The sequence below is a fragment of the Eretmochelys imbricata genome, chromosome 13, assembly GCF_965152235.1.
Source record: "Eretmochelys imbricata isolate rEreImb1 chromosome 13, rEreImb1.hap1, whole genome shotgun sequence".
Lineage (NCBI taxonomy): Eukaryota > Metazoa > Chordata > Testudines > Cheloniidae > Eretmochelys > Eretmochelys imbricata.
In genome coordinates this window covers 38,758,905-38,783,913 of record NC_135584.1, presented here as the reverse complement: position 1 = coordinate 38,783,913, position 25,009 = coordinate 38,758,905, and the positions used below count along the sequence as shown (strand labels likewise).

At 62.4% G+C, this 25,009-nt stretch overlaps 3 protein-coding genes across 5 annotated transcripts; 1 reads left to right on the top strand and 2 right to left on the bottom strand.

Annotated features, from left to right (window-relative positions):
• Positions 1–1,796: 1,796 nt before the first annotated feature.
• RABGGTA (Rab geranylgeranyltransferase subunit alpha) lies at positions 1,797–14,435 on the bottom strand. 2 transcript variants are annotated; one of them, XM_077832295.1, is made up of 17 exons: positions 14,186–14,435; positions 13,679–13,750; positions 13,170–13,280; positions 12,026–12,150; positions 11,355–11,542; positions 10,264–10,461; positions 9,532–9,615; positions 4,811–4,893; positions 4,639–4,740; positions 4,123–4,228; positions 3,989–4,040; positions 3,388–3,476; positions 3,181–3,269; positions 2,964–3,080; positions 2,462–2,575; positions 2,161–2,248; positions 1,797–2,031 (listed from the first exon to the last, which is right to left on the bottom strand). In XM_077832295.1, exons 2-17 carry the CDS (start codon positions 13,679–13,681, stop codon positions 1,883–1,885), a joined length of 1,698 nt encoding a protein of 565 aa, XP_077688421.1. In that variant the 5' UTR covers positions 13,682–13,750; positions 14,186–14,435; the 3' UTR covers positions 1,797–1,882. The 2 variants fall into 2 exon arrangements, with proteins under 2 accessions (XP_077688421.1, XP_077688420.1); XM_077832294.1 differs by lacking the exons at positions 13,679–13,750; positions 14,186–14,435 and having other exon boundaries at positions 13,170–13,608.
• Positions 14,436–16,366: 1,931 nt separating this feature from the next.
• On the top strand, positions 16,367–21,219 carry NOP9 (NOP9 nucleolar protein). Its single transcript, XM_077832379.1, has 10 exons — positions 16,367–16,598; positions 16,763–17,164; positions 17,763–17,888; positions 18,057–18,198; positions 18,937–19,126; positions 19,303–19,443; positions 19,526–19,654; positions 19,861–20,091; positions 20,174–20,279; positions 20,477–21,219. The coding sequence occupies exons 1-10, from the start codon at positions 16,433–16,435 to the stop codon at positions 20,632–20,634; spliced, it is 1,791 nt and encodes a 596-aa protein (XP_077688505.1). The 5' UTR covers positions 16,367–16,432; the 3' UTR covers positions 20,635–21,219.
• A 207-nt stretch (positions 21,220–21,426) lies between these two features.
• On the bottom strand, positions 21,427–24,726 carry CIDEB (cell death inducing DFFA like effector b). 2 transcript variants are annotated; one of them, XM_077832206.1, is made up of 5 exons: positions 24,546–24,726; positions 23,963–24,107; positions 23,162–23,342; positions 21,934–22,124; positions 21,427–21,610 (listed from the first exon to the last, which is right to left on the bottom strand). In XM_077832206.1, the coding sequence occupies exons 1-5, from the start codon at positions 24,584–24,586 to the stop codon at positions 21,479–21,481; spliced, it is 690 nt and encodes a 229-aa protein (XP_077688332.1). In that variant the 5' UTR covers positions 24,587–24,726; the 3' UTR covers positions 21,427–21,478. The 2 variants fall into 2 exon arrangements, with proteins under 2 accessions (XP_077688332.1, XP_077688333.1); XM_077832207.1 differs by having other exon boundaries at positions 23,162–23,311.
• Between the last annotated feature and the right edge of the window lie 283 nt (positions 24,727–25,009).

Below are 25,009 nucleotides of genomic sequence, written 5' to 3'. Positions count from 1 at the left end.
CGGGTCGGGAGTGAGGGGCACCGGCAGGGCGCGGGGGGGCAGGGCTGGGCATCGGGGGGGCTGCAGGTCGGGAGTGAGGGGCACCGGCAGGGCGGGGGGGCAGGACTGGGCATGGGGGGGACTGGGGGTCGGGAGTGAGGGGCACCAGCTGGGCAGGGGGGGCTGTGGGTCGGGAGTGAGGGGCACCGGCAGGGCGCGGGGGGGCAGGGCTGGGCATGGGGGGGACTGCGGGTCGGGAGTGAGGGGCACCAGCTGGGCATGGGGGGAGGCTGCGGGTCGGGAGTGAGGGGCACCGGCAGGGCGTGGGGGGGCAGGGCTGGGCATGGGGGGGACTGCGGGTCAGGAGTGAGGGGCACCGGCAGGGCGGGGGGGACAGGGCTGGGCATGGGGGGGCTGCGGGTCGGTAGGGGCACCGGCAGGGCGGGGGGGCAGGGCTGGGCATGGGGGGGCTGCGGGTCGGGAGTGAGGGGCACCGGCAGGGCGGGGGGGGCAGGACTGGGCATGGGGGGGCTGGGGGTCAGGAGTGAGGGGCACCAGCTGGGCAGGGGGGGCTGCGGGTTGGGAGTGAGGGGCACCGGCAGGGCTGGGGGGGCAGGACTGGGCATGGGGGGGCTGGGGGTCGGGAGTGAGGGGCACCAGCTGGGCAGGGGGGGCTGCGGGTCAGGAGTGAGGGGCACCGGCAGGGCGCGGGGGCAGGGCTGGGCATTGGGGGGACTGCGGGTCGGGAGTGAGGGGCACCAGCTGGGCATGGGGGGGGGCTGCGGGTCGGGAGTGAGGGGCACCGGCAGGGCCTGGGGGGGGGGGCACAGCCCAGGGCTGGGCTAGCAGGGGCTGCGGGTCAGGAGTGAGGGGCACCGGCAGGGCGGGGGGGCAGGGCTGGGCATGGGGGGGACTGCGGGTCGGTAGGGGCACCGGCAGGGCAGGGGGGGCAGGACTGGGCATGGGGGGGACTGCGGGTCGGGAGTGAGGGGCACCAGCTGGGCATGGGGGGGGGCTGCGGGTCGGGAGTGAGGGGCACCGGCAGGGCAGGGGGGGCAGGGCTGGGCATGGGGGGGCTGCAGGTCGGGAGTGAGGGGCACCGGCAGGGCACGGGGGGGCAGGGCTGGGCATGGGGGGGACTGCGGGTCGGGAGTGAGGGGCACCAGCTGGGCATGGGGGGGGGCTGCAGGTCGGGAGTGAGGGGCACCGGCAGGGCAGGGGGGGCAGGGCTGGGCATGGGGGGGCTGCAGGTCGGGAGTGAGGGGCACCGGCAGGGCACGGGGGGGCAGGGCTGGGCATGGGGGGGACTGCAGGTCGGGAGTGAGGGGCACCGGCAGGGCAGGGGGGGCAGGACTGGGCATGGGGGGGACTGCGGGTCGGGAGTGAGGGGCACCAGCTGGGCATGGGGGGGGGCTGCGGGTCGGGAGTGAGGGGCACCGGCAGGGCACGGGGGGGCAGGGCTGGGCATGGGGGGGACTGCGGGTCGGGAGTGAGGGGCACCGGCAGGGCACGGGGGGGCAGGGCTGGGCATGGGGGGGCTGCAGGTCGGGAGTGAGGGGCACCGGCAGGGCACGGGGGGGCAGGGCTGGGCATGGGGGGGACTGCAGGTCGGGAGTGAGGGGCACCGGCAGGGCAGGGGGGGCAGGACTGGGCATGGGGGGGACTGCGGGTCGGGAGTGAGGGGCACCAGCTGGGCATGGGGGGGGGCTGCGGGTCGGGAGTGAGGGGCACCGGCAGGGCACGGGGGGGCAGGGCTGGGCATGGGGGGGCTGCAGGTCGGGAGTGAGGGGCGCACAATGACTCAATTCACACCAGGGCGTTTTTAACCTTTTATTTCCTCAGGTCCAATAAATTATTGGCGGGCAGGGGAGGGGAAGGGGCGGGGCCAGCCCCTGCTAGCCAATCAGGCGAGGGTGATCTCCACCCGGGGCAGCAGTGCAGCCAGCTGGGATTGGGCGTCGGGGAGGGCGCCCAGGGGGTTCCCCTGCAGGGCCAGCAGGCGGAGCCTGGGGAAGGAGGCCAAAGGTCGGAGGTCGGAAGGTCGCTGGATGCCTGGGGGTGGGGAGTCAAGGAGGGTGCAATGGCTGGAGGGGCCCAACCCCCCGCCCCAGCCCTCCTCTGCCCCGCCCCTGCCCGCTGCCCGCGGGGGCTCCCTGCCCCATGCGGGCGGCTGGAGGATACGGTTGCTGCGGGCTGAGAGCTCCTCCAGGCGGGGGAGGGGAGGCAGCCCCTCCAGGGTCTCGATCTGGTTCCCCTCCAGCTCCAGCACCTGGGGACAGAGAGAGTCAGTGACATGGGCCGCCCCTGGCCCGGACGCCTGGGTCCCTCCACCTGCTCCAGGGCCGTAGGGGGGGGCTAGCAGTGAGACTGGGGTAGGGGGGCTGGGGCCCTCATGGTTCCGGGGGCGGGGATAGTAGTTAGGCTGGTGGAGGGGGTTGGACGCCCGGACGCCTGGGTCCCTCCCCGCTCCGGGATCTCTCACCTCAAGGCAGCGCAGCATGGCCAGGGTGGGAGGGAGGCGGCGCAGCCGGTTCCCCGCCAGGTTCAGGTGGGTGATGAGCGGCAGCTGCTCCAGGTGGCAGAGGACGGTCAGTCCCTGGGGGGCAGAGAGAGCTGGAGGGAGGGGGTCTCTGCTCCTCAGCGCCACCCACCTACGTGGCCCCGCCCTCTCTTCCTCCACCTCATCTGGCTCCACCCACCCCTGCTGCCCCCTCCTGCACATTCAGCCTCCTGGCTCCACTCCCTACATTTCTGGCCCCGCCCCTTCTCCTAGCTCCACCCCATCCCCTGCTCCTTCTCCTCCCCTAGCTCCACCTCTTGTATTAGCCACGCCCCCTGCTCCCTCTCGTCCTGCCCACTTCCCACTTGGCCTCACCCATTCGTGTTTACCCCTCCATCAATCCTCTAGCTCCACCCCCTGCCTCTCCCTCTTCTCAGCTCCGCCCACTAGTCCTCTCTTGACCCCATGCTTTGTTCTCCCGTACCCGGCCGGACAGGTCCACCACCCTGGCCTCGGCGTACTCCATCCGCAGGATGCTGTTCTCCACAAGGAATCTGCTGCGCAGGTCGTCCAGATAGGCCGAGCGCATGGGGTCAGCGGCCTGGGGGTGGGGACAGAGGGACAGGGTGGAGGGGGCTGGGAAGAGCAGCTCAGAGCCCCCTCCCCCCAAGATTCCCCTTTCTCCTCCCCCCGCCCCTCACCTTCAAGGTGTCGAAGTAGCTGAGGGTCTCTCGTTCGTACACCAAGGGGTCCAGGGCCCGCATGAGGAGGATGATGGTGAGGAGACACCCTGTCGAGACAGAGAGAACCCAGGAGTCCTGGCATCCAGCCCTCCCCCCACACTAACCACCAGATCCTGCTCCCCTCCCAGAGCCAGGAGAGAACCCAGGCGTCCGGGAGGTACCTACACTTGTTCTCCGGCTCCAGGGCCTGCAGCTCCTTACAGGACTCCAGTTCTGACTGCAGCACGGTCGACTTCTCCACGGAGAGCTCGCACCTGGGGGGGTGGGGGGGAGGTTAGGGGGCCAGCCAGCACCTGAGATGGGTGGGGGCAGGGCCCATCCTGGGGGCGGGGGGGCTGCTCTGCACTCAAATGGGGGAGGCAGAGCTAGCTCTGACTACACACCTGGGGGGGATGTTTTATTCAAGATACTCAAGGGATGGGGGATACTGCGAAACAGGCACTTAAAGGGGGGAGGCAACCCCCCAGGGGGAGGAGCCTATCCGCCTACACATAATCAGGAGGCGTGGCTTATCTGAGGGGCGGGTCTAGTCTTGAATGGAAAGGGACAGAGCTGCTCTGTAGGGAACGTAACAGGGAGGCAGGGCTACTTAGACAGCCTGGGGTAGGGCCCTTCTGAGTGGGGAGGGCCTGTCTAGAATATGCACACTAGGGAAAGGGGCTACCCTGCGAGGGGAGGAGCTTCTGGGGGAGTAGGCGGGACTTCCTGCCAGGGGGCGGGCCCTCTCAGAGGCAGATGACCCAGGGTGGGGGGAGGGGTCTCCTACCTGAACACCTGCTCCTCGGTGACGGAGTCCCGGCACCAGCCGTCGCTGCGGCCTTGGGGCAGAGGCAGAGTGTCAGGGAGCTGGGGGGAGGATTTTCGGGGGGGGGGGCAGCTGTTGGGGTGGTGTATGGTTACCTTTGAAGAGGACACACTCCTTCTGGGACTCCCCGCCCGCCCACTGCACCCGGAAGGTGTGCTGGGGCCAGTGCTCGTTGAGGGCCGAGGCCGGCAGGTCGCACAGCTGGGTGGGGTGGGGGGGTCAAGGAAAAAGGTTCTAGCCTCCCTCCCCTGCCAGAGAACCCAGGAGTCCTGGCTCCCAGCCCCCACTGCTCTAACCCACTAGACCCCACTCTCCACCCAGAGAGCCCAGGTTCCCGGCCACCATCCTCTTGCTCTAACCCACTAGATCCCACTCCCCGGAGAACCCAGGAGTCCTGGCTCCCAGCCCCCACTGCTCTAACCCACTAGACCCCACTCTCCACCCAGAGAGCCCAGGTTCCCGGCCACCATCCTCTTGCTCTAACCCACTAGATCCCACTCCCCGGAGAACCCAGGAGTCCTGACTCCCAGCCCCTCCTCCCCCGGCTCTAACCCACTTGACTCCACTCCTCTCCTTGAGTGGGACGAGAACCCAGGCATCTGGGAGGATACCCACATGAGGCCGGGGCGGTTTCTCCCGTCGGGTGTGCGCCAATTCACTGCCAGGGGGGCCTCGTCTGCGAAGAGCAGCAGGTCGCAGGATCCTGGTGTCACCTGCCGGAGGAGAAGCTTGTAAGCCTCGGATTAGCACTGCCTCCCTCCGCCCCGGCTCGTGGGTACTCACCACCACGGGCTGGGAGAAAGCCACCGCCAGCGAGGAGTCCTCTCGGCTCACGTAGACACACAGGATGGTTGGCTCCGGCTCAGCTGCAGGGAGAGAAGGGGGGTTAGTGTCATGGGACCAACTCCTGGAGTCACATTACTCAGTGCAGTGAGGTACTCAGGTACCTTCAGGGTATGCTTGAGTGGGGGGGATCCCCATGCATCACTGGATCATATCCTGAAGTAACGTTACTCAGTGCTTGAGTAGCAGCAGTACTTGGGTGCCATCTGGGGGAGATAGCATAGGAGTCTAGTGCCATTGGCCAATTCCCTACAGTAACGTTACTGAGAACTTGAGTATCCTCCGTGCTATCCGGGCCGTGGGGCACTGTTAGGGTATGCTCGGGGAGATCTTAAAGACTCGTATAATACTCCAGTATCATTGCACAATGCCCTGGAGTAACTCAGGGTTACAATGTCACCAGTGCTCTCAGGTTACTCAGGTACCATCTTGGTATACTTTGGGGGAGGAATCTGCATGCATCACACAGCACTTGGGTCAAACAGACTACACCCTGCAGTGACGTTGCTCGCCAGTACTAAACAGTACTCTGGTACCATCAGGAGACATTTTCATGGATCAAGCGGTACTCGAGTACCACTAGAGCAAACTCTGGAGCAATATTACTCAGCACTTGAGTAAAACCAGTACCACACAGTACTCAGATAACATCAAGGGGCGTTTTGAGGAAGCAGCCCTGCTGTACCAAGCAGCATTCAAATACATCACAGCGAACACTCACCTACGCTCTAGGACAATACTACATAGTACTCAGGTATCTCATTGAACTCTGGGGACGTAGCAGATTTCATACAATACTTGTGTAATAGCTGCATTCTCCCCCAGGCTGGTATTACTATTCTGCACGAAGTACTGCGGTATCAATGCAGTATACCAGCCCTGGACAATGTAGTAACACTCTACTATACAGTAACTCCTCGCTTAACGCTGTAGTTATGTTCCTGAAAAATGCGACTTTAAGCGAAATGATGTTAAGCGAATCCAATTTTCCCATAAGAATTAATGTAAATAGGGGGGCTTAGGTTCCACGGACATTTTTTTTGCAGACAAAAGTCTATATATATATACACACACACATACATACACAATATAAGTTTTAAACAAACAACTGAATACTATCCACAGCAGTGCTGATTGTGAAGCTTGGTTGAGGTGGTGAAGTCAGAGGGTGGGATATTTCCCAGGAGATGCCTTGCTGCTAAATGATGAACTAGCACTCGGCTGAGCCGTCAAGGGTTAACATGTTGTTAACGTAGCCTCACACTCTACAAGGCGGCACAAATGGAGGGAGGTGAGACAGCATGGTGGAGAGAGACAGAGTATGTATGTGTGTGTGAGAGAGATGCGCATTGCCCCTTTAAGTAAGTACATTGCCTTTTTAAGTAGATCAGCAAGTTCAGACAGCAACTGCTGCCTGCAAGCTCCCTCTCTCCTGAGCCCTGTCGCATCCCCACCCCCCTGCTCTGTGGAGATGGGATACAGGAGCAGGGGGGAGGGGGACAATGTCAGGGTTCCCTCCTGACTCTGAACTCTAGGGTACAGATGTGGGGACCCCCAAGAAAGACCCCCTAAGCTTATTTCTACCAGCTTAGGGTAAAACTTCCCCAAGGCACAAACTCTTTGCCCTTGGAGGGTACGCTGCCACCATCAAGTGATTTAACAAAGAATCAGGGAAAGGACCACTTGGAGTTCCTATTCCCCCAAAATATCCCCCAAAGCCCTTATACCCCTTTTCTGGGGAGGCTTGAGAATAATATCCTAACCAATTGGTTACAAAGTGATCACAGACCCAAACGCCTGGGTCTTAGGACAATAGAGAAATCAGTTAGGCTCCTAAAAGAAACAGAACTTTATTAGAAAGAAAAAATGTAAAAGAAGCACCTCTGTAAAATTAGAAGGGAAGCTAATCTCACAGGGCAATCAAATTTAAAACACAGAGGATTTCCCTTTGGGCAAAAACTTTAAAGTTACAAAAAGAAAACTAGGAATACAGTGGATGTATTGTATCTTGACTTTAGCAAAGCTTTTGACATGGTCTCCCACAGTATTCTTGTCAGCAAGTTAAAGAAGTATGGGCTGGATGAATGCACTATAAGGTGGGTAGAAAGTTGGCTAGATTGTCGGGCTCAACGGGTAGTGATCAATGGCTCCATGTCTAGTTGGCAGCCGGTGTCAAGTGGAGTGCCCCAGGGGTCGGTCCTGGGGCCGGTTTTGTTCAATATCTTCATAAACGATCTGGAGGATGGTGTGGATTGCACTCTCAGCAAATTTGCGGATGATACTAAACTGGGAGGAGTGGTAGATACGCTGGAGGGCAGGGATAGGATACAGAGGGACCTAGACAAATCGGAGGATTGGGCCAAAAGAAATCTGATGAGGTTCAATAAGGATAAGTGCAGGGTCCTGCACTTAGGACGGAAGAACCCAATGCACAGCTACAGACTAGGGACCGAATGGCTAGGCAGCAGTTCTGCGGAAAAGGACCTAGGGGTGACAGTGGACGAGAAGCTGGATATGAGCCAGCAGTGTGCCCTTGTTGCCAAGAAGGCCAATGGCATTTTGGGATGTATAAGTAGGGGCATAGGGAGCAGATCGAGGGACGTGATCGTCCCCCTCTATTCGACATTGGTGAGGCCTCATCTGGAGTACTGTGTCCAGTTTTGGGCCCCACACTACAAGAAGGATGTGGATAAATTGGAGAGAGTCCAGAGAAGGGCAACAAAAATGATTAGGGGTCTGGAACACATGAGTTATGAGGAGAGGCTGAGGGAACTGGGATTGTTTAGTCTGCAGAAGAGAAGAATGAGGGGGGATTTGATAGCTGCTTTCAACTACCTGAAAGGTGGTTCCAGAGAGGATGGTTCTAGACTATTCTCAGTGGTGGAAGAGGACAGGACAAGGAGTAATGGTCTCAAGTTGCAGTGGGGGAGGTTTAGGTTGGATATTAGGAAAAACTTTTTCACTAGGAGGGTGATGAAACACTGGAATGCCTTCCCTAGGGAGGTGGTAGAATCTCCTTCCTTAGAAGTTTTTAAGGTCAGGCTTGACAAAGCCCTGGCTGGGATGATTTAATTGGGTATGGGTCCTGCTTTTGAGCAGGGGGTTGGACTAGATGACCTCCTGAGGTCCCTTCCAACCCTGATATTCTATGATTCTAATATACCTTGCTCTCAGCACAGAGAAAATCACAAGCCAAAACAAAAGTAAACCAACGCATTTCCTTGCTAGTACTTACTAATTCTAATGGAGTTGGATTGCTTGTTTTCTTGATCTCTCTCCGGCAAGCACACAGAACAGACAGAAAAAAGCCTTCTCCCCCCTCCTCAGATTTGAAAGTATTTTGTCCCTCATTGGTCCTTTTGGTCAGGTGCCCCCCACGTTACCCGAGCTTCTTAACACTTTACAGGTAAAAGGATATTGTGCCTCTGGCCAGGAGGGATTTTATAGTACTGTATACAGGAAGGTTGTTACCCTTCCCTTTATATTTATGACACCCTGACATTAGCCCCCCCCACCCCGCACAGCAAGCAGGAGGCTCCGGGGAGCAGCTCCAAGGCAGAGGGCAGGAGCAGCTCAGGGAAATGGGGGGAGGGACACCTGAACTGCTGGCAATTGGTAGCTTGCTGGGCGGCTGCAGCACAGGGAACTTAGGGGAGCTGATGGGGGGGCTGCCGGCCCCCCCGGCTCCAAGCTCCCACCAGCTCCAATGGCTGCTCTCCCTGCAAGCAGTGGAGAATGCCGGCGGCTGCCAAAGAAGGTTATACAGGAGCATTGTGCAACTTTAAACGAGCCTGTTCCCTAATTGATCAGCAACGTGACAACGAAACATTGTTAACCGGGACGACGTTAAGGGAGGAGTTCCTGTACCTGGATACCACTGGACAATACGCCAGGGAGGGGTCTCCCAAGTACTCAGGCACCATGGGACAATTCTCCCTCATTAAGCAGTACTTGGGTATCAGCGGTCTACCCTTCACAAGGATATTTCCTTACCCCATACAATACTCGGGCATTAGCCGATTGTAATCCAGTGAGGAATTTAGTATTACAAACTACTTGAGTACTGCTGTACTATACTCCCAGGTGGTATTGCCCCAATGCACCCAGTACCTGGGTAACAATAGGAGATGTATACCACAGAATAGTATACTCAGGTATCATCCGGAGTACAGCCTAGTGGATCTCCTATCATCAGACAATACTCTCTCCTCGCTAAACAGGAGTTGTGTCCTGCTGGCCCATTCCCTAAGGGATATGGCTTCCTTGCCCCATGCAGTACTCAGGCATCATGCAATCATACCCCTAGCACAAAAGAATACTCAGGCACCACTGGACTACACTCCAGGGGGGGCGTTATCCTCCAGCACGCAGTAATTGGGCACCAATTACTTTGGGTGCGTAGTTGCGGGCTGTGCCCACAGTGTGAGGTACCACTGGGCTATACCCCAGACTGCTATTGTTGCTCACAGTACTTGGGTACCAATTGAGTATAGTCCAGAGTTGGTCTCTACAGCCAGGTACCCTGGATGATGCTCCAGATGGGATCTCTCAAGTACTCCGGCAGCATCACTCAACCCTCGGCTGGCCAGAAAGCGCCCAGGTATTATGGAATGCATCCCTGCCCCCTCCAGTACCGTTCTGGCCAGCAAGGAGGCGCCTACCTCTGCCCAGCAGCCAGCGATGGTAGAACCAGGCGCTCTGGTCATTGGGGTCGGTGAAGAAAGCATTTTGCACCAGCTCCAGCTCTGGCAGGGCAAGAGAAGAAAGGTGGGGGATGGGGCGTGGGGCCTTTCTCCTCTGGGAGGCGCCGGCCCCGGTCCGGGCCCAGGGCAGGGACAGGCTGGCTCAGGGGGGCCCAGAATGGGACATGGGGCCTGTCCCCCATCGAGGGTGCTGGCCCTCCCCATGAGCTGTCTGAGGCACAGTTGCTGCAGGGCGGGTTCCCAGGTGCCGTCCCTGTCTCTCCGGCTGGCGGCGCTCAGCTGGGGAAGTCGTGCCCAGGGCAGCAGGGAGCCAGGTGGGGCCAGTGCCTCCTCTGGCATGCGGAACCTGTCAGTGATGTCCCAACTGGGTCAAGCTTCCAGGAACGGCATCTCCGCCAAGTTCAGGGCAGGGCTCACTGATCTCTCTGAGCAGGTGAGGGCCTTCGCCATAAATGAATCCACCCCTGGGCTGGGTCACTGACTGGCAAGGAAGTCCTGGCTCGCAGCCCGCCTCACTCTACCTACTAGCCCCACTCCCCTCCCAGAGCCAGGAGAGAAACCAGGAGTTCTGCCTCCCAGCCTCCACCCCAAGACGGCAGAGGACCTAGTAGTCCTTGCTCCCAGGCCCCACGCCGAGATGGAGAGAGCACCCAGGAGTCCTGGCTCCCAGCCCCCGCCCGGCGCCCTGACCTTTGAGCAGCACGGCCTCAGTGGGGCGGCCCGGCTGCCGGGGGTCAGGGTGCAGCTGGGGCAGTAGGCGGCTGCGGTAGTGCCAGGATGAATAGTTGGAGAAGTTGCGGGTGATGAGGTGGTCGGTGAAGTGCAGCTCGTCCGCGGCTGGCACCTGGGCGCGCTGCACCACGAAGCGCCGGTAATCCCAGCAGTGAACTGCGGGGACACCAGAGAGCGGGGGGTGAGAGATGCCGCATGCCCCCATGCCACCCACCACCCCAGCACCCGTGGGTGTGAGCTGGGGGGATGCCAGGGATTGGGGTTTGGGGGTCAAGGTGGGGCTAGAGTTCAGAGGTTGGGGCAGTGGGATTCTGGGGGTTCAGGGGTGGATCCGGGATTAGAGGTAAAGGCAACAGGGTCTGGGGATTGATCTGGGGTCAGAAGTCAGGGGGGTTGGGAGTGGATCTGGGGTTGGAGGATATGTGCGTGGATCTGGGGTCAGAGGTCAGGTGAGGTTCGGGGGTGGATCGGGGGTCAGAGCAGTGGGGTTCGGGGGTGGATCGGGGGTCAGAGGCCAGGGTGGTAGGGTTCAGGGGTGGATCCGGGGTCAGAAGTCTGGGGGTTTTCAGGGGGTGGATCTGGGGTCAAAGGCTGGAGTGGATCTGGGGTGAGGGCAACGGGGTTTGGGGTTGATCCGGGGTCAGGGCAGCAGGGTGGGTCCGGGGTCAGATATCAGAAGTGGATCTGTGGTCAGGGCAGGAGGGTCCGGGATGGATCTGGGGTTCAGGAGGATCCGGGGTCAGAGGTGGACCTGGGGTAAGAGGCTCAGGTGTGGATCTGGGGTCAGTGGCTGTGGGTTCAGGGTGGATTTGGGGTCAAAGGTCGAGGGATTTGGGCGGGATCTGGGGTCAGAGGTCTGGGAGTTTCAGGGGGATCTGGGGGCAGAGGTCGGGGGTTTGAGGGTCAATCTATGGTCAGAGGTTTGGGGGCGGACCCGGGATGGATCCTGGGATAGACATCAGGAGGATCCAGGGGCAGAGGTCGGGTTTTTGGGGTCGGACCGGGGTGAAGGGATTTGGTGGGGATCTGGGGTCAGGGCTCCAGCTCACAGTTGCGCTCGTCACTCTCCAGGAACTTGGCGCACAGCTCCAGCTCGCGGGCCCAGTCGGGGTGGGGGACGTGCCCCATCACCCAGCAGCGGTGGTGCCACGTCCCGTATGACTTGGGGTTCACCCGCAGGCAGGTCTCCAGGAACGAGAGCTCCCCACGGCACAGTGACTGCGTCTCCTCTGGGGACCTGCCACAGGGGGTGGGTCAGAGCCAGGGACTCCCCTGGGGACCTGCCACAGGGGGTGGGTCAGAGCCAGGGACTCCCCCGGGGACCTGCCACTGGGGGGGGTCTGAGTCAAGGATCCCCCCCAACCCGACCCCCCAGGGACTTACCACTGTGGGATCAGAGCCGGGGAGCCACCCGCAACCCCAACCCAACCCCCCTGGGGACCTGCCATGGGGAGGGTCAAAGCCAGGGACCCCCCAAACCACGCTCACTCCCATATGGACCCCAAGACTCCCCCTCTTCCAGGTTCTTTGTGACCCCCTGAACTACCCCCCTTCTCCTCACCTTTCCCCCCACCTCCAACCCCCGCTCTACCCCATATTCTCTATACCCCCCTTCCCCAACTCCCCCATCCCTTCCCCTTCATACCTCCCTTCCCTGCCCCTCTGGCCCCCTCCCCCTAGACTCCCCTCCAGACCCTCCCCCCCTCCATCCTCCCCTCACCCCTCCCCCTCCAGGCGGAGGATGATCTCCCGGCGGAAGTTCCAGAGAGTGGCGAAGTCGGGGTTGACCCCCAAGATCTGATTGGTCAGCTCCAGTGCCTCTTTGTCCAGCTGCCCCATCTTCCTCTGGGGAGAAGAAAGGTCAGGGGTCAAAGGTCATGCCACGACCCTGTCTGGAGCCACTGTATCTCGCCCAGCAAAGGATCAAGAGGTCGGGGTCACCATTCAATGTCCCTCCCGCAGTGGGGGGAAATGTCAGAAGTGCTGAGGTCAGAGGTCAAAGGGCAACTAGTCTACCCACCCATGCCAACAATTGACCAACAGACGGGGTCAAGGGTCACCTGATCACATCTGCCTCTGATCAAGGGTCAAAGGCCAGGAGCCAAAGGGCGTAACGTCATGACTGCTCATGAGCCAGAAGAAGGTCAAGGGTCAGCATTGACCCAATTCTTCAACCTCAGCTATCTCCAGTCACCCAATTGGAGTACAGCAGTGTCAAAAGTCATCCTAGAAAGGTTAAAGGCCACCAAGCACACAACTGCTTCTGGCCCAGAGGGGAACAGTCAGGGGCCAAGAGTCATACACTCATCCAACCATTTCCAACAGAGGTCAAAGGTTGCCATGCACCTTAACTACTCATGCCTCTGAGGGGAAGAGTTTTGGGGGTGACAAACAATATCAATGAGCCAAGGACAAAGGTCAGAGACACCCCACAAACCAGGGAGGAAGATGTCAGGTCAAAGTTCACTCTGACCAGGAGGGATCCAGGCTAAGGGGGCACTGGGTCAAGGGTATCACGCACCCCACCCATTGGGAAAAAGGTCAAGGTTCAAAGGTCAGCATGCTCCCCAATCACCCATGATGGGGAAGGCCAGGGTTCAAGGATCACTGTGCAACCAATCCAAATAAGGCATAGCATAAGGGGTCAAAGGTTACAGCACTGACCACGCAGAGTGAGGGAAAGGCCATGGGATCAGAGGTCAATGTGTAGTGACCGATCATAACGGTCAAGGGTCAAAGCTCATACTGCACTCCAGGAAGCAAGGCTGAGCGCAAGGGTCAGGGGTGAAAGGTCAGCAGGAAGCCGGCTCCCCCCACTCGTGCCCAGCCTTTGGGGCACAGGGCATGCTCCCGACCCATCTCACCTTCTCAAAGATGGCAGTCGTGGCGGCTACATATTGACGTAGCTTCTTCTCCCGCTCCAGGCGCTTGGCCTCAGCCTGCTCCTCCGTTGTCTTCACCTTCAGACGGCCGTGCTGGGGGGGGTCCGGGGGGGACGACTGTGTAAATGGGGAGGGGTGGCTGCTGCCCCAGGCCTTCACGCCATGCTCCCCACCCAGGTGCATTATGGGATTGAGCAAGGGCAGGTGTCGGGGCCACGCGTTTTCACCCACAACCCTGAATATGTAAACCAGATCCCGTGGGGCAATTCTAGGGGGCAGGGACACCCCTGGGGGGGTAGCAGTAATCCCCTGGGAGGTCACTGGGGACTGCCCCTCTATTGGGCACGGGGCCAGGAACCCAGGCATGCAGCGCCCCTGGGGTTGTGTGCACAAGAAGTCCGGTTACCCCAGTAACTGGGGAGTGGGGACTCGGATCACCCCCCGAGGGGGCAACGGGTGGGGGCTGGGGTAGCCGACGGGACCCCACTCACCATGGCGACTCAGCTGTGGGGGGGAGGGGGCCAAAGGCAGGAATCAGGGTCCCGACTCTGAACCTACTGGATCTAAAGGAGAGGAGAGGTGAGGGTTAGGGGGGATCCCCGACCCAGCACTGAGACAGCCCCGTGGTGCCCATCCCAAACTCAGGGAACCCAGGCCCCCAGGGCCGCGTGCACAAGGAGGACCCAGGCGTCCGAGGCTGCGTGCACAAGGACCCAGGTGTCCGGGGAGGCGGGGGGGCAGTGGGTTCACACTACCACTCATGCTAACCCCAGATCATGTCCCCAGGTGCATTCTGGGATTGAGTCAGAGTAGCCACTGGGCCAGGCCATTGCATGCCCCCCACCTCCTGCCCCCACCCGCCTGCTTAGCCCCGCCCCAGGGGCGCTGAACCCGGAGGCGTCCCCCCCTTGATACGGATTCTGAGGTCTCCCCCGCCCAGTACATGGAATGGTCTCTCCCAGGGAAACTGGCCAGGCTCCCAATGCGGCGATACCAACCTGCGGAGGGCCACGGGGGCCGCGCGGGCTGCACCAAGATGCCCCGAAAGTGCGGGCGAGGGGCAGGAGTGAGATGGAACCGTCCGGTGGGCTGCGCGCAGGGCTCCTGCGGGCAATACCAACCACCGCTCACAGAGAGGGGAGAGCCAGCTGGGACTCTACCATCCCTCTTTCCCTGCACAGAGCATAGAGAACAGCCCGCCAAGCGGGAGAGAATGTCTCCATTCTTAAAGGGGCTGCTTCACTCTTAAAGGGGCCGGTTTTGAGTAAATGTTGGGCGGGGAGAAAGTTTCAAAACTTTCATGGGGTCTAGTTGGTTGGTGCATGAAACTAGGGCCCAGGACTTCTGGGTTCTATCCCCAGTTCTGGGAGGGGAGTGGGGTCTAGTGGTTAGAGCAGAGGGCTGGGAGCCAGGACTCCTTGGTTCAATGCCAGCTTGGGGAGGGGAGTGGGGGCCAGTGGGTTGGGGTCCTGGGTTCTGCTCCCCGTCTGGCCCTGTCACTCTGAGCCAGGCTGAGTGTTCAGGCGGAATGCACCCTAATTGCTTTCGGTGGGTGTTGGCGTCCCAGCTGGGAGGGGAATTGTGAGTCACGCACGGCCGGGAAGCCTGTCCCGTTGGCACCAGCCCAGCATTCCCCAGTATCCTCTCATACCCGGACACCTGGGTTCCTCCCCGTCTGCCCCGGGGAATGCCGACTCCCCACGCACAGTCAGTGTTGGTTGCCCAGGTAGGTATGTAGATGTGACGCATTAGCTTTGCACAGCCAATGCAGTAAGGGCTGGGTGATGTCAGAGACCAGAGTCATTCAGGTGCTCCCAGGGCACGGGGCGTGGCTGTGGGTCCCTGTGGGGCTCGGGGTCCCGGCCCTGTCCCGCCTCTCGGCCTGGCCACAGGGGGCACTGTGCCAGGATGAGGCTAGGGTTGCCAGGCGTCCAGTTTTTGACCGGAACGCCTGGTCGAAAAGGGACCCAGGTGGCTCCAAAGGGGGCCCCGGGGCTAAGGCAGGGTCCCTAGCTCCACGTGGCTCCTGGAAGCGGCTGTCAGGTCCCAGCGGCCAGGGAGGCTCCATATGCTGCCCCCTCCCCAAGGGCTCGCTCCACAGCTCCCATTGGCCGGGAACCGTGACCAATGGGAGCTGTGGGGGCGGTGCCTGTGGGTGCGAGGGCAGCATGTGGAGCCTCCCTGGCGGCCACTTCTGGGAGCCGCGGTAAGCGTTGCCTGGACCCTGAACCCCCTCCTGCCCCAGTCCATAGCTCCCTCCTGCACCCAAACTCCCTCCACCCTGCATGCCCAACACCCGCCCCCTGCACGCCAACCCCAGAGCCTGCAGCCGGAGCCCTCACCCCCTGCCCCCCAACCCCCTGCCCCAGTCCATAGCTCCCTCCTGCACCCAAACACCCTTCACGCCCAACACCTGCCCCCTGCACCCCAGTGCCCCTCCTGCACCCCAACCCCCTCATCCCTGGCCCAACCCCAGAGCCTGCACCCACAGCCGAAGCCCTCACCCCCGGCACCCCAACCCCCTGCCTCAGTCCATAGCTCCCTCCTGCACCCAAACTCCCTCCACCCTGCACGCCCAACACCCGCCCCCTGCATCCCAACCCCCTCATCCCCGGCCCGACTCCAGAGCCTGCACCCACAGCCGAAGCCCTCACCCCCGGCACCCCAACCCCCTGCCTCAGTCCATAGCTCCCTCCTGCACCCAAACTCCCTCCACCCTGCACACCCAACACCCGCCCCCTGCATCCCAACCCCCTCATCCCCGGCCCGACTCCAGAGCCTGCACCTGCAGCCGGAGCCCTCACCCCCGGCTCTCCAACCCAGCGCCCCCCCAGCCCAGCGCCCCCTCCTGCACCCTAGCCCCGTCGTCTCTGGCCCGAGCCCAGATCCCGCACCCCTGCCCCAGCCCGGTGAAACTGGGCGAGGGTGGGGGGAGAGCGAAGGCTAGAGGGAGGGCGATGGAGCGGGCGGGGGCGGGGTGGCAGGAAAGGGGCGGGGCGGGGGGCGGGGCCTAGGGCAGGGGGCGGGGCAGCGCTTTCTGGTTTGTCTCACCAGAAAGTTGACAAGCGGAGCTCAGGCCCCGCCCCGAGCCATAGGACATGGGTCTAGCGTGCGGGGCATGCCGGGACAGGGGCGGGGCTGGGCGCGGGGTATGCCGGGACGGGGGTGGGGCTGGGGCTGGGCGCGGGGCATGCCGGGGTAGCCGAGCCCCTCTCGCGGGATCCACGTGCGCTCCGGGCTCGGCTATGGCGGACCCGCCCCGAGGCGGCGGCGATGGGCGCAAGCGGCGGCGGGCCGGGTCGGACCCCTCCGGGCTGGGGGCGCGGCCCCGCCTGGATCCCGACGCCGCGGGCTACTTCCGCCGGGCCGCTGAGAGCCTCCGTGCCGGGCTGGGGCCGGGCAGCGAGCGGGGTGAGTGGGGTCCCTGCGGCGTGCGCGGCGCTGCACGTGTCTCACTGTGCCCCCCCCGGTCTGTTCGTCACCAAGGCGCTGGAGGAGGCGACGGGGGTAGTGGGGTCGCTGCGGGGTGCGCGGCGCTGTACGTCTCACTTTATTCTTCCCCACCTGCTTCCCAGATCTGTTCGTCACCAACGTGTTGGAGGAGGCAGTGGGCTCCGCGCTGCCCCTGGCTCTGGACCCCTCTGGCTCCCTGCTGCTCCAGGCCCTGCTGCCCGAGGCCTCGCCCACCCAGCTGGCCCAGCTCCTGTGCCCCCTGCTGCCCGCTCTGCGCCAGGCCACCTGCCACCCCTGTGGAGCCCACGTTCTGGAGGCTGCCCTGCTCCGGGCTCCCCGGCTGCTGGGACGGGAGGATGCTGGGACGCTGGAGGAGCTGGTGCTGCAGCTGGGGCGGGCTGTGAGAGAGGAGCTGGGGACCTTTGCCCGGGACCCCCATGCCAGCTTTGTGGTGAGGACCCTGCTGCAGGTACTTGGGGGGGTCCGTGTCGGCTCTGATGCGGCCCGGGGGCTCTCGGGGACAGGTGAGTATTGATCAGGGCCGGTGTCATTTCCACACACTACCAGTGGCGGGTACTGTTGGGGGGGACAGGACTGAGGCACTGGGCAGCAGGATGGAGGCACTGGGCAGGGAGGATGAGGAGGCAGGTGGAGAATCAAGAGGAGGTAGAGACTGTAGGAAACAGATTGGGGGATTGTGGGGGAAAGGACCTGGGGGGCAGGGAGAGAGAACAAACGTGGGGGGGGCACATTATGATGGGGCAGGCGACAAGGGACTCAGTAGCGGGGAGATGTACAGCAGCTGCGGGGGACAGTGGAGTCCAGGTGGGAAGGGGAGGTTGTGAGGGGGAAGGTAAGATGGGACCTGTTATGTGTGTGGGGGTTCGAGACTGAGAAGAGGGGTGGCAGGATGCCCCACAGAGATGTGAGGGGTATGAGGGTCCAGCACAAGGGGGTGTAGAAAGAATGGGGGAACTGATCCTCCGCATCCCTGGCCTTTCATTGTTTCTGCCCTCTGAATATCCAGTGGTCGTGAGTTCCACGGGTTAACGACTCACTGTATCGTCCCCTTCGCTGCCTGATGCTCCCATTCATCCTGCTCTTCCTATCTTGCCCCTCCAGGGCTCCCTGCTCCACGGAAGAAACGGGCCGAAGCAGAGAGCGAGGGGCCGGTGGAGTTTGAGGTCCCGGACTCGTTCCTGGTCCTCCTGCAGGAGTTCATTGCTGCTTTCCAGGAGAACATTGCAGGTGAGCTGACCCCAGCGTCCCCCATGGGATTGGGAGCACCCCTGCCACCGCTGGCACTCCTGCCCCGCTCCCCACAGTGCCCCCTGCTGGGAGAGGCCAGGGCTACAGTTGCTGGAGGCGTTTCCCCCCCACCCCCCCACTCACCCCGTCCATCTGTCCCCTGCCCAGAGTTCATCACCCACAGAGTCGCCAGCCTCTGCCTGCAGGTGGCGCTGGAGGTTTTGCACAGGAAGCTGCCCGAGGCCTGCGCTGAGCTGTGCAGCTCTGTGATTGGCTACTTGAGCTCGCGGAATCCCTCTGCTGGATGCAGGTGAGCCTTCTGATTGGCTATGGCCATGAGGGCTCTGATTGGCTATGGGACTATTTGGGTAGGCTCTGATTGGGTGTGGAGGTGGGGATGGTTCTGGGGGGTGCTTAGTGTGGTCGGGGGGGGGGGGTTGGGCAGGTGGCTTGTGATTGGCTGTGGGATGAGTATGTCCTCCCCTCCTCAGAGTAGTGGGTACTTCCTGATTGGCTGGATGGTAGGCTTGGGGACATGCGATTGGCTGTGGGTTGGACCCATTTTGATTGGCCATGGGGGAATGGTGTGTGGCTTGGTAAGGTGGCTGCTTTCTACTTGGGTCGGTGGGTTGTGATTAAGGGCTGAGTTGAGGTCAGGTGCTTTTTGATTGGTCAGGAATGGAGTCCAGCAAGTTGTGATTGGCTACAAGGTGTGTCACGATGGGGCACACAGGCTGCTTTCTCATTGGTCAGCAGCTGTCTTAGGTGGGTTGTGGATGGCTAGAAGCTGGCTGTGTAGTTTTTTGTTTGGTCAGGAGAAGGGCAAGTGGGCTGTGATTGGTGATCCGGTTCTGGTTTGTAATTGTGCCTACCTGGATCATGATTGGCTGAGGCTGTGAGCAGCTGCTTTCACATTCGCCAGAAACTGAGCCGGATGGCTGGTGATTGGCTGTGCGTTGGATGGCAGTACTCTAATTGGTTGTGAGGTGGTTGGGGGTGTGTTCTCACTGGGCTGTCTGATTGGCTAACGCCCCCTCGATCCCTGCAGCCCCCTGCTGGTGTTCCTGAAGGACCCGGTCTGCAGCCGAGTGCTGGACAAGGTGCTGGAGGTGTCGGAGCGGCGGGCGCTGCGGGTGCTGTACCGCCAGCACTTCCGGGGCCAGCTGCGGGCGCTGGCGGCCCACGGCGTGGCCAACTTCACCCTCCAGCGCCTCATCGGGGCTGCGCCCCCCAAGCTGGTCAGTGGGGCCACAGGGGCTGGTGGGGAGTGGGGTGGAGCGGTGGGGGGCCTCGGGTAGGGAGGGGTAGAGGGGAGTGAATGGGGGGTCATATGGAGGGAGGTTGGACCTGATGGGGGGCAGCCAGTGGGTGGGGCTTGACCACGCCCCCTGATGCCCCCTCTGTTCCCTCCCAGCTAGGGAAGGTGCTGGCGGAGTTGGGCCCGGGGCTGGAGGAGGTGCTGGCCCAGGGGCACACGGGCGTGGCCACGGCGCTGCTGGGAGCCTGTCGGCGGTGTGGGGCCGGCCAGCAGGAGGTGCTGCAGCTGCTCATGGAGGTGAGTGGCCGCCCTCCCCCCACTCCTGCTCCTCTCCTCCCTTGCCTGGTTCTCATCTCAGGCTCCCCCTTCCTGCCCACAGGCCTTCCACTGCTGGGAGCCCCCCACCCGGCGGGTGGCCTGCGCCCCCCTCTTGGCTTCCCTGCTGCCCTACGAGGTGTACTATGCCCTGGGGGAGGGGCAGGAGGTACAGCCCCCCCTGGAAGAGCAGGTGAGTATGGGGAAAGATGGGGGGCAGGGGTCACTCCCCTGGGCAGTGATCAAGCAGCAGTGGTGGAGTTGTGGGGGGCTGGGCTGGCTCTCGGAGGGACTGGATTATAAGGGGGAGGAGGGAAACCGGGGAGGGGGTGGATTACTGCTGGAGCAGTGACTGGAGGGCGGGGGCTGGCTGGAATGCTCTCCCCCCTTCTCTCTCAGCCGGATCCCCCACCTGCCCTGGCCTCGGTTTCCCTCCATGGCTCCCTGCTGCTCCAGCACCTGCTGTACTTCGACGACCCCTCCCCCGTGCTGCGAAGCCTGGCCGCCCTCCCCCCCGGTGACCTGGTGACCCTGGCCTGCAGCCCTGCCGGTAGCCATGTCTATGACGCCCTCCTGGCCAGCCCTTCCGTGCCCCGCAAGCCCAGGCGCAAGGTGCTGCGTGGGCTCCAGGTGAGTGCAGGGCTGGGGGCACTGTTGTGGGGAAGCTTGCAGCACCCGGGCTACGCATTTGACTCTCCTCCCTTGTCCTCAGGGTCACTACGTGTCTCTGGCTTGCAACAAACACGGGAGTAGAGTCCTGGACGCCATCTGGAGCCGGGCCACCCTGCCAGCCAAGAGACAGATTGCTCAGGAACTGGGTAGGAGCTCCCTTTCCCTCCCATCACCCCAGTTCCAACCCTAGCTTCTCTCCCCACCCTGGCGTCCCGGTTGAATCCCAGTTTAGGCCAGTCCATCCTAATCCCTGGACTGGATACAGGATCCTTGATCTCTTCCTGTCCTGTTAAAAGCACCCGTGCCCCACCCATCTCTCACCCCAATCCATCTGTTCCCCCAGCCGAGCAGGAGAAGCAACTGCGTAATGACCCCTTTGGGCACCATTTGGTGCGGAACTTCGCCCTGACCCATTTCCTGAAGCGCCGGCGAGACTGGGACCGGCACCAAGAGGCGGAGACCAAACGCAAGGAGCTGTTCGCTGAGATTCTGGAGGACTGAACGCTGGAGGGTGGCAATGGGATTGCTGAAGGAACCCTTCTGGCTCCCGGAGAGACTCGCCTTCCAACCATAGAGATCCTGGAGGACTGAATACCAGAGTGGGTGCTGCCCCCATCTACTTCTACCCACAGAGATTGTGGAAGATGAGTGGGTGCTGTGGCGTTTTTATGCCTTTCTTGGCTCCTAACCATAGAGACTGGGGGGGACTGAATACCAGAAGGAGTGCTGTGTGGGGGTGTTATGCTCTCATCTGCTTCTGACAAGAGGGGCTGGAGGACTGAATACCAGAGGGGATGCTGTAGGCTTCTTTATGTCCCTGTTGACTCCTAACCATAGAGATCCTGGAGCACTGAATGCCAGATGTCCCTGTTGGTGCTTAACCATAGAGAGATTGGAGGACTGACTGGGGGGGGTGTTTGTGTTGGGGTCCTTGCCCCTACCCACCATTTGTTCTGAACCATAGAGATCCTGGAGGACTCACCCCCACTGGGGGCTGCTCTGGACTCCCTTTCTCCCTCTTGTCTGCTCCCAACTGCACGGAGGGGGGTACAGCCCTGATTTTCTAGAAAGGTTTCTCTTTCCCTACATGCTCTGCTGCGTGTTCAGTGTGGGTGGGGGCGGTTAGTCAGTAGGGGGACTCTCATGCCCGAGACAGCCCCCTTCGCCCCACGGTAACCCTCCTATCCCCTTAGCTGCCCCCTCTTCGGCTCCTGTTGATGCCTGGAAAGAGAGGGGGACTAGAAATGGACTAAAATCGCCTTTTTATTGTAATAGCAGCAGCTCCGCGGGTGCACTGAGTTCAGCGGGACGGGGTAGGGATGGGGCCGGGCCCAGGCCTCAGTCTTCATAGTGGCTGAGCCGGGCGGGCTGGTGCCAGGTCTCCACCCCCTCCAGGAGGCGCCGGATGTAACTGGAGGCTCCCAGCAGCAGCTGCCCCATTCCCTGCATCACAGCTGAGGCCACTCGCAACACCTCCCTGTGGGGGGGGAGAAGGGGGTGAGAGGTGGTGCTGCCTGGGGGGGGGGTGGGCGGCTCCAAATTTGTGCAGCCCCTGCCTTGCCCAATGGGGGATGTCCTGGGGTGGGAATGGGGAGCGACCTCACAGGGTGGGAGGCGCGGTGGGGTGGGTGGCCTGCCCTGCCAGCAGAGGGTTGGGGGGGGCAGAGGCAAGGGGGCCCTGTTTGTGGGGGGGGCTGCTGGTGGGGGAGGGAGGAGGGGCAGGTGCCCTGCCAGTGGGGAGTGCAGGGGGAGCAGTGGGGGGTGCTGGGGAGATCGGGCTGGAGGGGGGCTCTCACCCACCTCAGCACCTTCTTGGGGCCCAGGCATTTGAAGTCGCAGCTCATGGAGTAGAGCCCGTAGAACGTGGCCTTCACGTTGAGGCTCCCGAAGAGGTCGCGGGGGCCCAGCTTGTAGACGTCGAAGGTGATGCGGGCGATGTCCTGCCCCTGGCGCGGCCGCTCCCGGCTCCACCTGTAGGCCTGGGCCCTTCCCTGTGGCACAGCGGAGTCAGGGGGCGAGGGGACACCCGGCGGCCCCCCAACTCCCGGCCAGCCACTGGTACTGTGGGGGTGGGGCTAGTGATGTCAGCACTCCCTGCACCCTGGGTGGGCCACTTCCATTAGCTCCACCCCTTAGCTGTAGTGATGTCACCCCCTGAGTTCTGGCCACACCCCTTGGGGTAGTGATGTCAGAATCCCCCCTCCAGCTCTGGCCATGCCCTTTCACTCCCCCCCCCCGCAAAGTCCACTCCATTCCCAGGATCCCTCCCCCCCCTTTGTCCACGTCCCTCTGTGGGGCTCCCCTGCCCCAGGGGGGTGAGCGGTGCCCATCCCCCTTTGCTGCCCCTGGGGCAGGATCCTGGGGTGGGGAGGATCTCACGTGGGGGTGTATGGGAGGGAAGTTGGGTGGGGGTGTGCATATGGGGTGTCTCACCTGTGGGGGCAGATGGGTGCGCTATGGGGTTGGGTATCCCTAGGGTGCTGTATCTAGGGCTTGGGGGTATATGGGGAGGATCTTGGGGAAGGGCATTGTGGGTGGGGGGGCTCAGGTGTCCTGTGGGTGGGGTATCATCTTGGGCAGGTGTGATGTGTGTCTCATGGGGTGGAGGAGGGCCGGGGGGGGTCTCCTGGGGGTGTGTATGTGCATAGGGAGTTTCTCTTTGTAGGGATGTGGGGGATCTCACTTTGGGAGGGGGGTGTCTCTCCTGTGTGCTCTGTATGGGGGGGGTCTCTCCATGGAGAGGGTGAATTGGGGGTTCCCCTGCAGAGCTGTACGGGGGGCAGGATGGGTGGGTGGGTCTGTGTGTGTGTGGTGTGTGGTCAGGGCACGTGGGGGTCTCCCCTGGAGGTGTATGTGGGGGGGTGTCTCCTTAGGGGACGTACTGGGTTGGTGTGTTGAGCATCTCCCCCGTAGGGGGATGGGGGGCCAGGGTGTGTGTGGGGGCTTATGGGGTCTCCATTGTGGGGGTTGGGGTGTGTTTGTGGGGTCTCCCCTGCAGGGTCTGGAGTGCAGGGCTGGGCTCACTCACCCGTGGGGGGCTCCAGCTCTGCCCGGGGCCCAGCAGCATCAGGGCCGTGTCGGGGGGCAGCGCCTGGAAAAAGGCCTCGCTCTCCACTGCCGTCCCGTCCTCCTCCAGCACCAGCCCCGCCAGCCCCGCCACCAGCAGCGCCTCCATTGCCTGGGGGGGCAGAGCGGTGAGGGGGGGCACCCTGAGTGTGGGGGGGAAGCAATGAGGGGTGTAGGGCACAGGAGCAGCTGGTGGATGGGGGAGCAGGAAAGGGGGGGGAGCAGTGAGGAGTCAGTGTGGGGAGCAGGGGATGGGGGAGCAAGGAGCTGTAGGGGGGAGCAGGTGGGGGGAGGGGAGCAGGGAGGTGGGGGTTGCTGAGTGGGGGGGGCGGGAGGAGGAGCAGGTTGGCTGTTGGGGGACAGTGGGGCAGGGCTGGGTGAGCTGCAGCAGGGTGGGCCTGGGGGGTGGTATGGGGGGGCTGGGGGAGTGGGGTTAGGGGAGCATGGGGGGCTGAGGGTGAGCGAGTGGGGGTTGGGGTAGTGAGGGGAGCGAGGAGGTCTGGGGGTAGCAGGGTGGGGGAGTTGGGGTAACAAGGAGTTAGGTGGGGTCAGGGGGAGTGGTGAGGGTCTGGGGGAGCGAGGCAGTCAGGGGTAGCAGTGTGGGATAGTTGGGGGAGGGGAAGCAGGGGGTATCAGTGGGGGTAATATGGCAGGTCGGGGTGGCAGGGTGGGGGAGTTGGGAGTGGAGGGAGTATGGGGAGGTCGGGGGGGGAGAGGGAGGGATGTAGTCAGGGGTACTAGGGGGAGCATGGGGGGGGCTCACCTTGGCCAGCAGCTCCTGCAGGGTCCCGGCCATCAACCCTGTACGGCCCCCCCGCCGGTGGTCACAGACACGGAAGGGCCGCTGTGGGGGGGCACGGGGGGCCAAGACCCGACGGGTCAGCTCCGAGCCAGCGCTGGACACCGACCTGGGGGATGAGGGGGTGAGTGGGGGGCACTGTCCTGGGGGGGACAACATGTGGGGTGAGGGGGTGCTTGGGGTGGGGCTGACAACTGTCATGGTTGAGGGCGTGGGGGACCCACTGTCCTACTGGTGGGATATGGAGGGGGTGGGTGGGGTCCAATGTCCTGTTCTGGGGTACCATTCCTGGGGGGCACAGGCTACCTCTCGGGGTCCTAGAAACCATTCTCCTTGGGGGGGCAGGAGGCGAGAGCTCACCCCCATGGAGGGAGGGGGGAGAAACCATTCCCTTGCTGGGGGCCTTCTTCTGTGGGGGTGGGTCAGGCGGGGACACACCAATGGGGGGTGTCAGGGTGGAATGGCCCATTCCTCGGGGTAGGTGGAGTTGACACCCTATGTCGTGGGGGAGGGGCCCTCCAGTTTGGGGGGGTCTGAGCCCACTCACTGCAGCAGGGAGGAGGGGGCCAGGGCGCTGATGTAGTCCATGGCGTTAGCAGGGTTTGGGGGGGTCCTTGTCCTAGGGGTCAGGGCGTCTGTCCGGCGTTAGGCTCCCCGTCCATCCGCCGCCAGCCAGCCTGGACTCTGGACTCCACAGCTCAGAGGCGGGGAGGGGGGAGGGTGACACATCGCGGGGAGGGGGGCAAACTCCAAGGTCCCCCAGGGCAGAGCGGGGAGGGAGGTGGGTACTGGGACAGGAAGTGAGGTCACCACCACCAGTGATCTGTTAGACCCCACAGCTCCCCCTTGTGCTGTAAGGGGAGAAACTGAGGCACAGCTGGGGATGGAACAGGGGCGTCCTGGCTCCCAGACCCGCCCCCCCTTTAACCACCAGCCCCCACTCCCCTCCCAGAGCCAGGGAGAGAACCCAGGAGTCCTGGCATCCAGTCCTCCCAGTCCCTGCCACTCTAA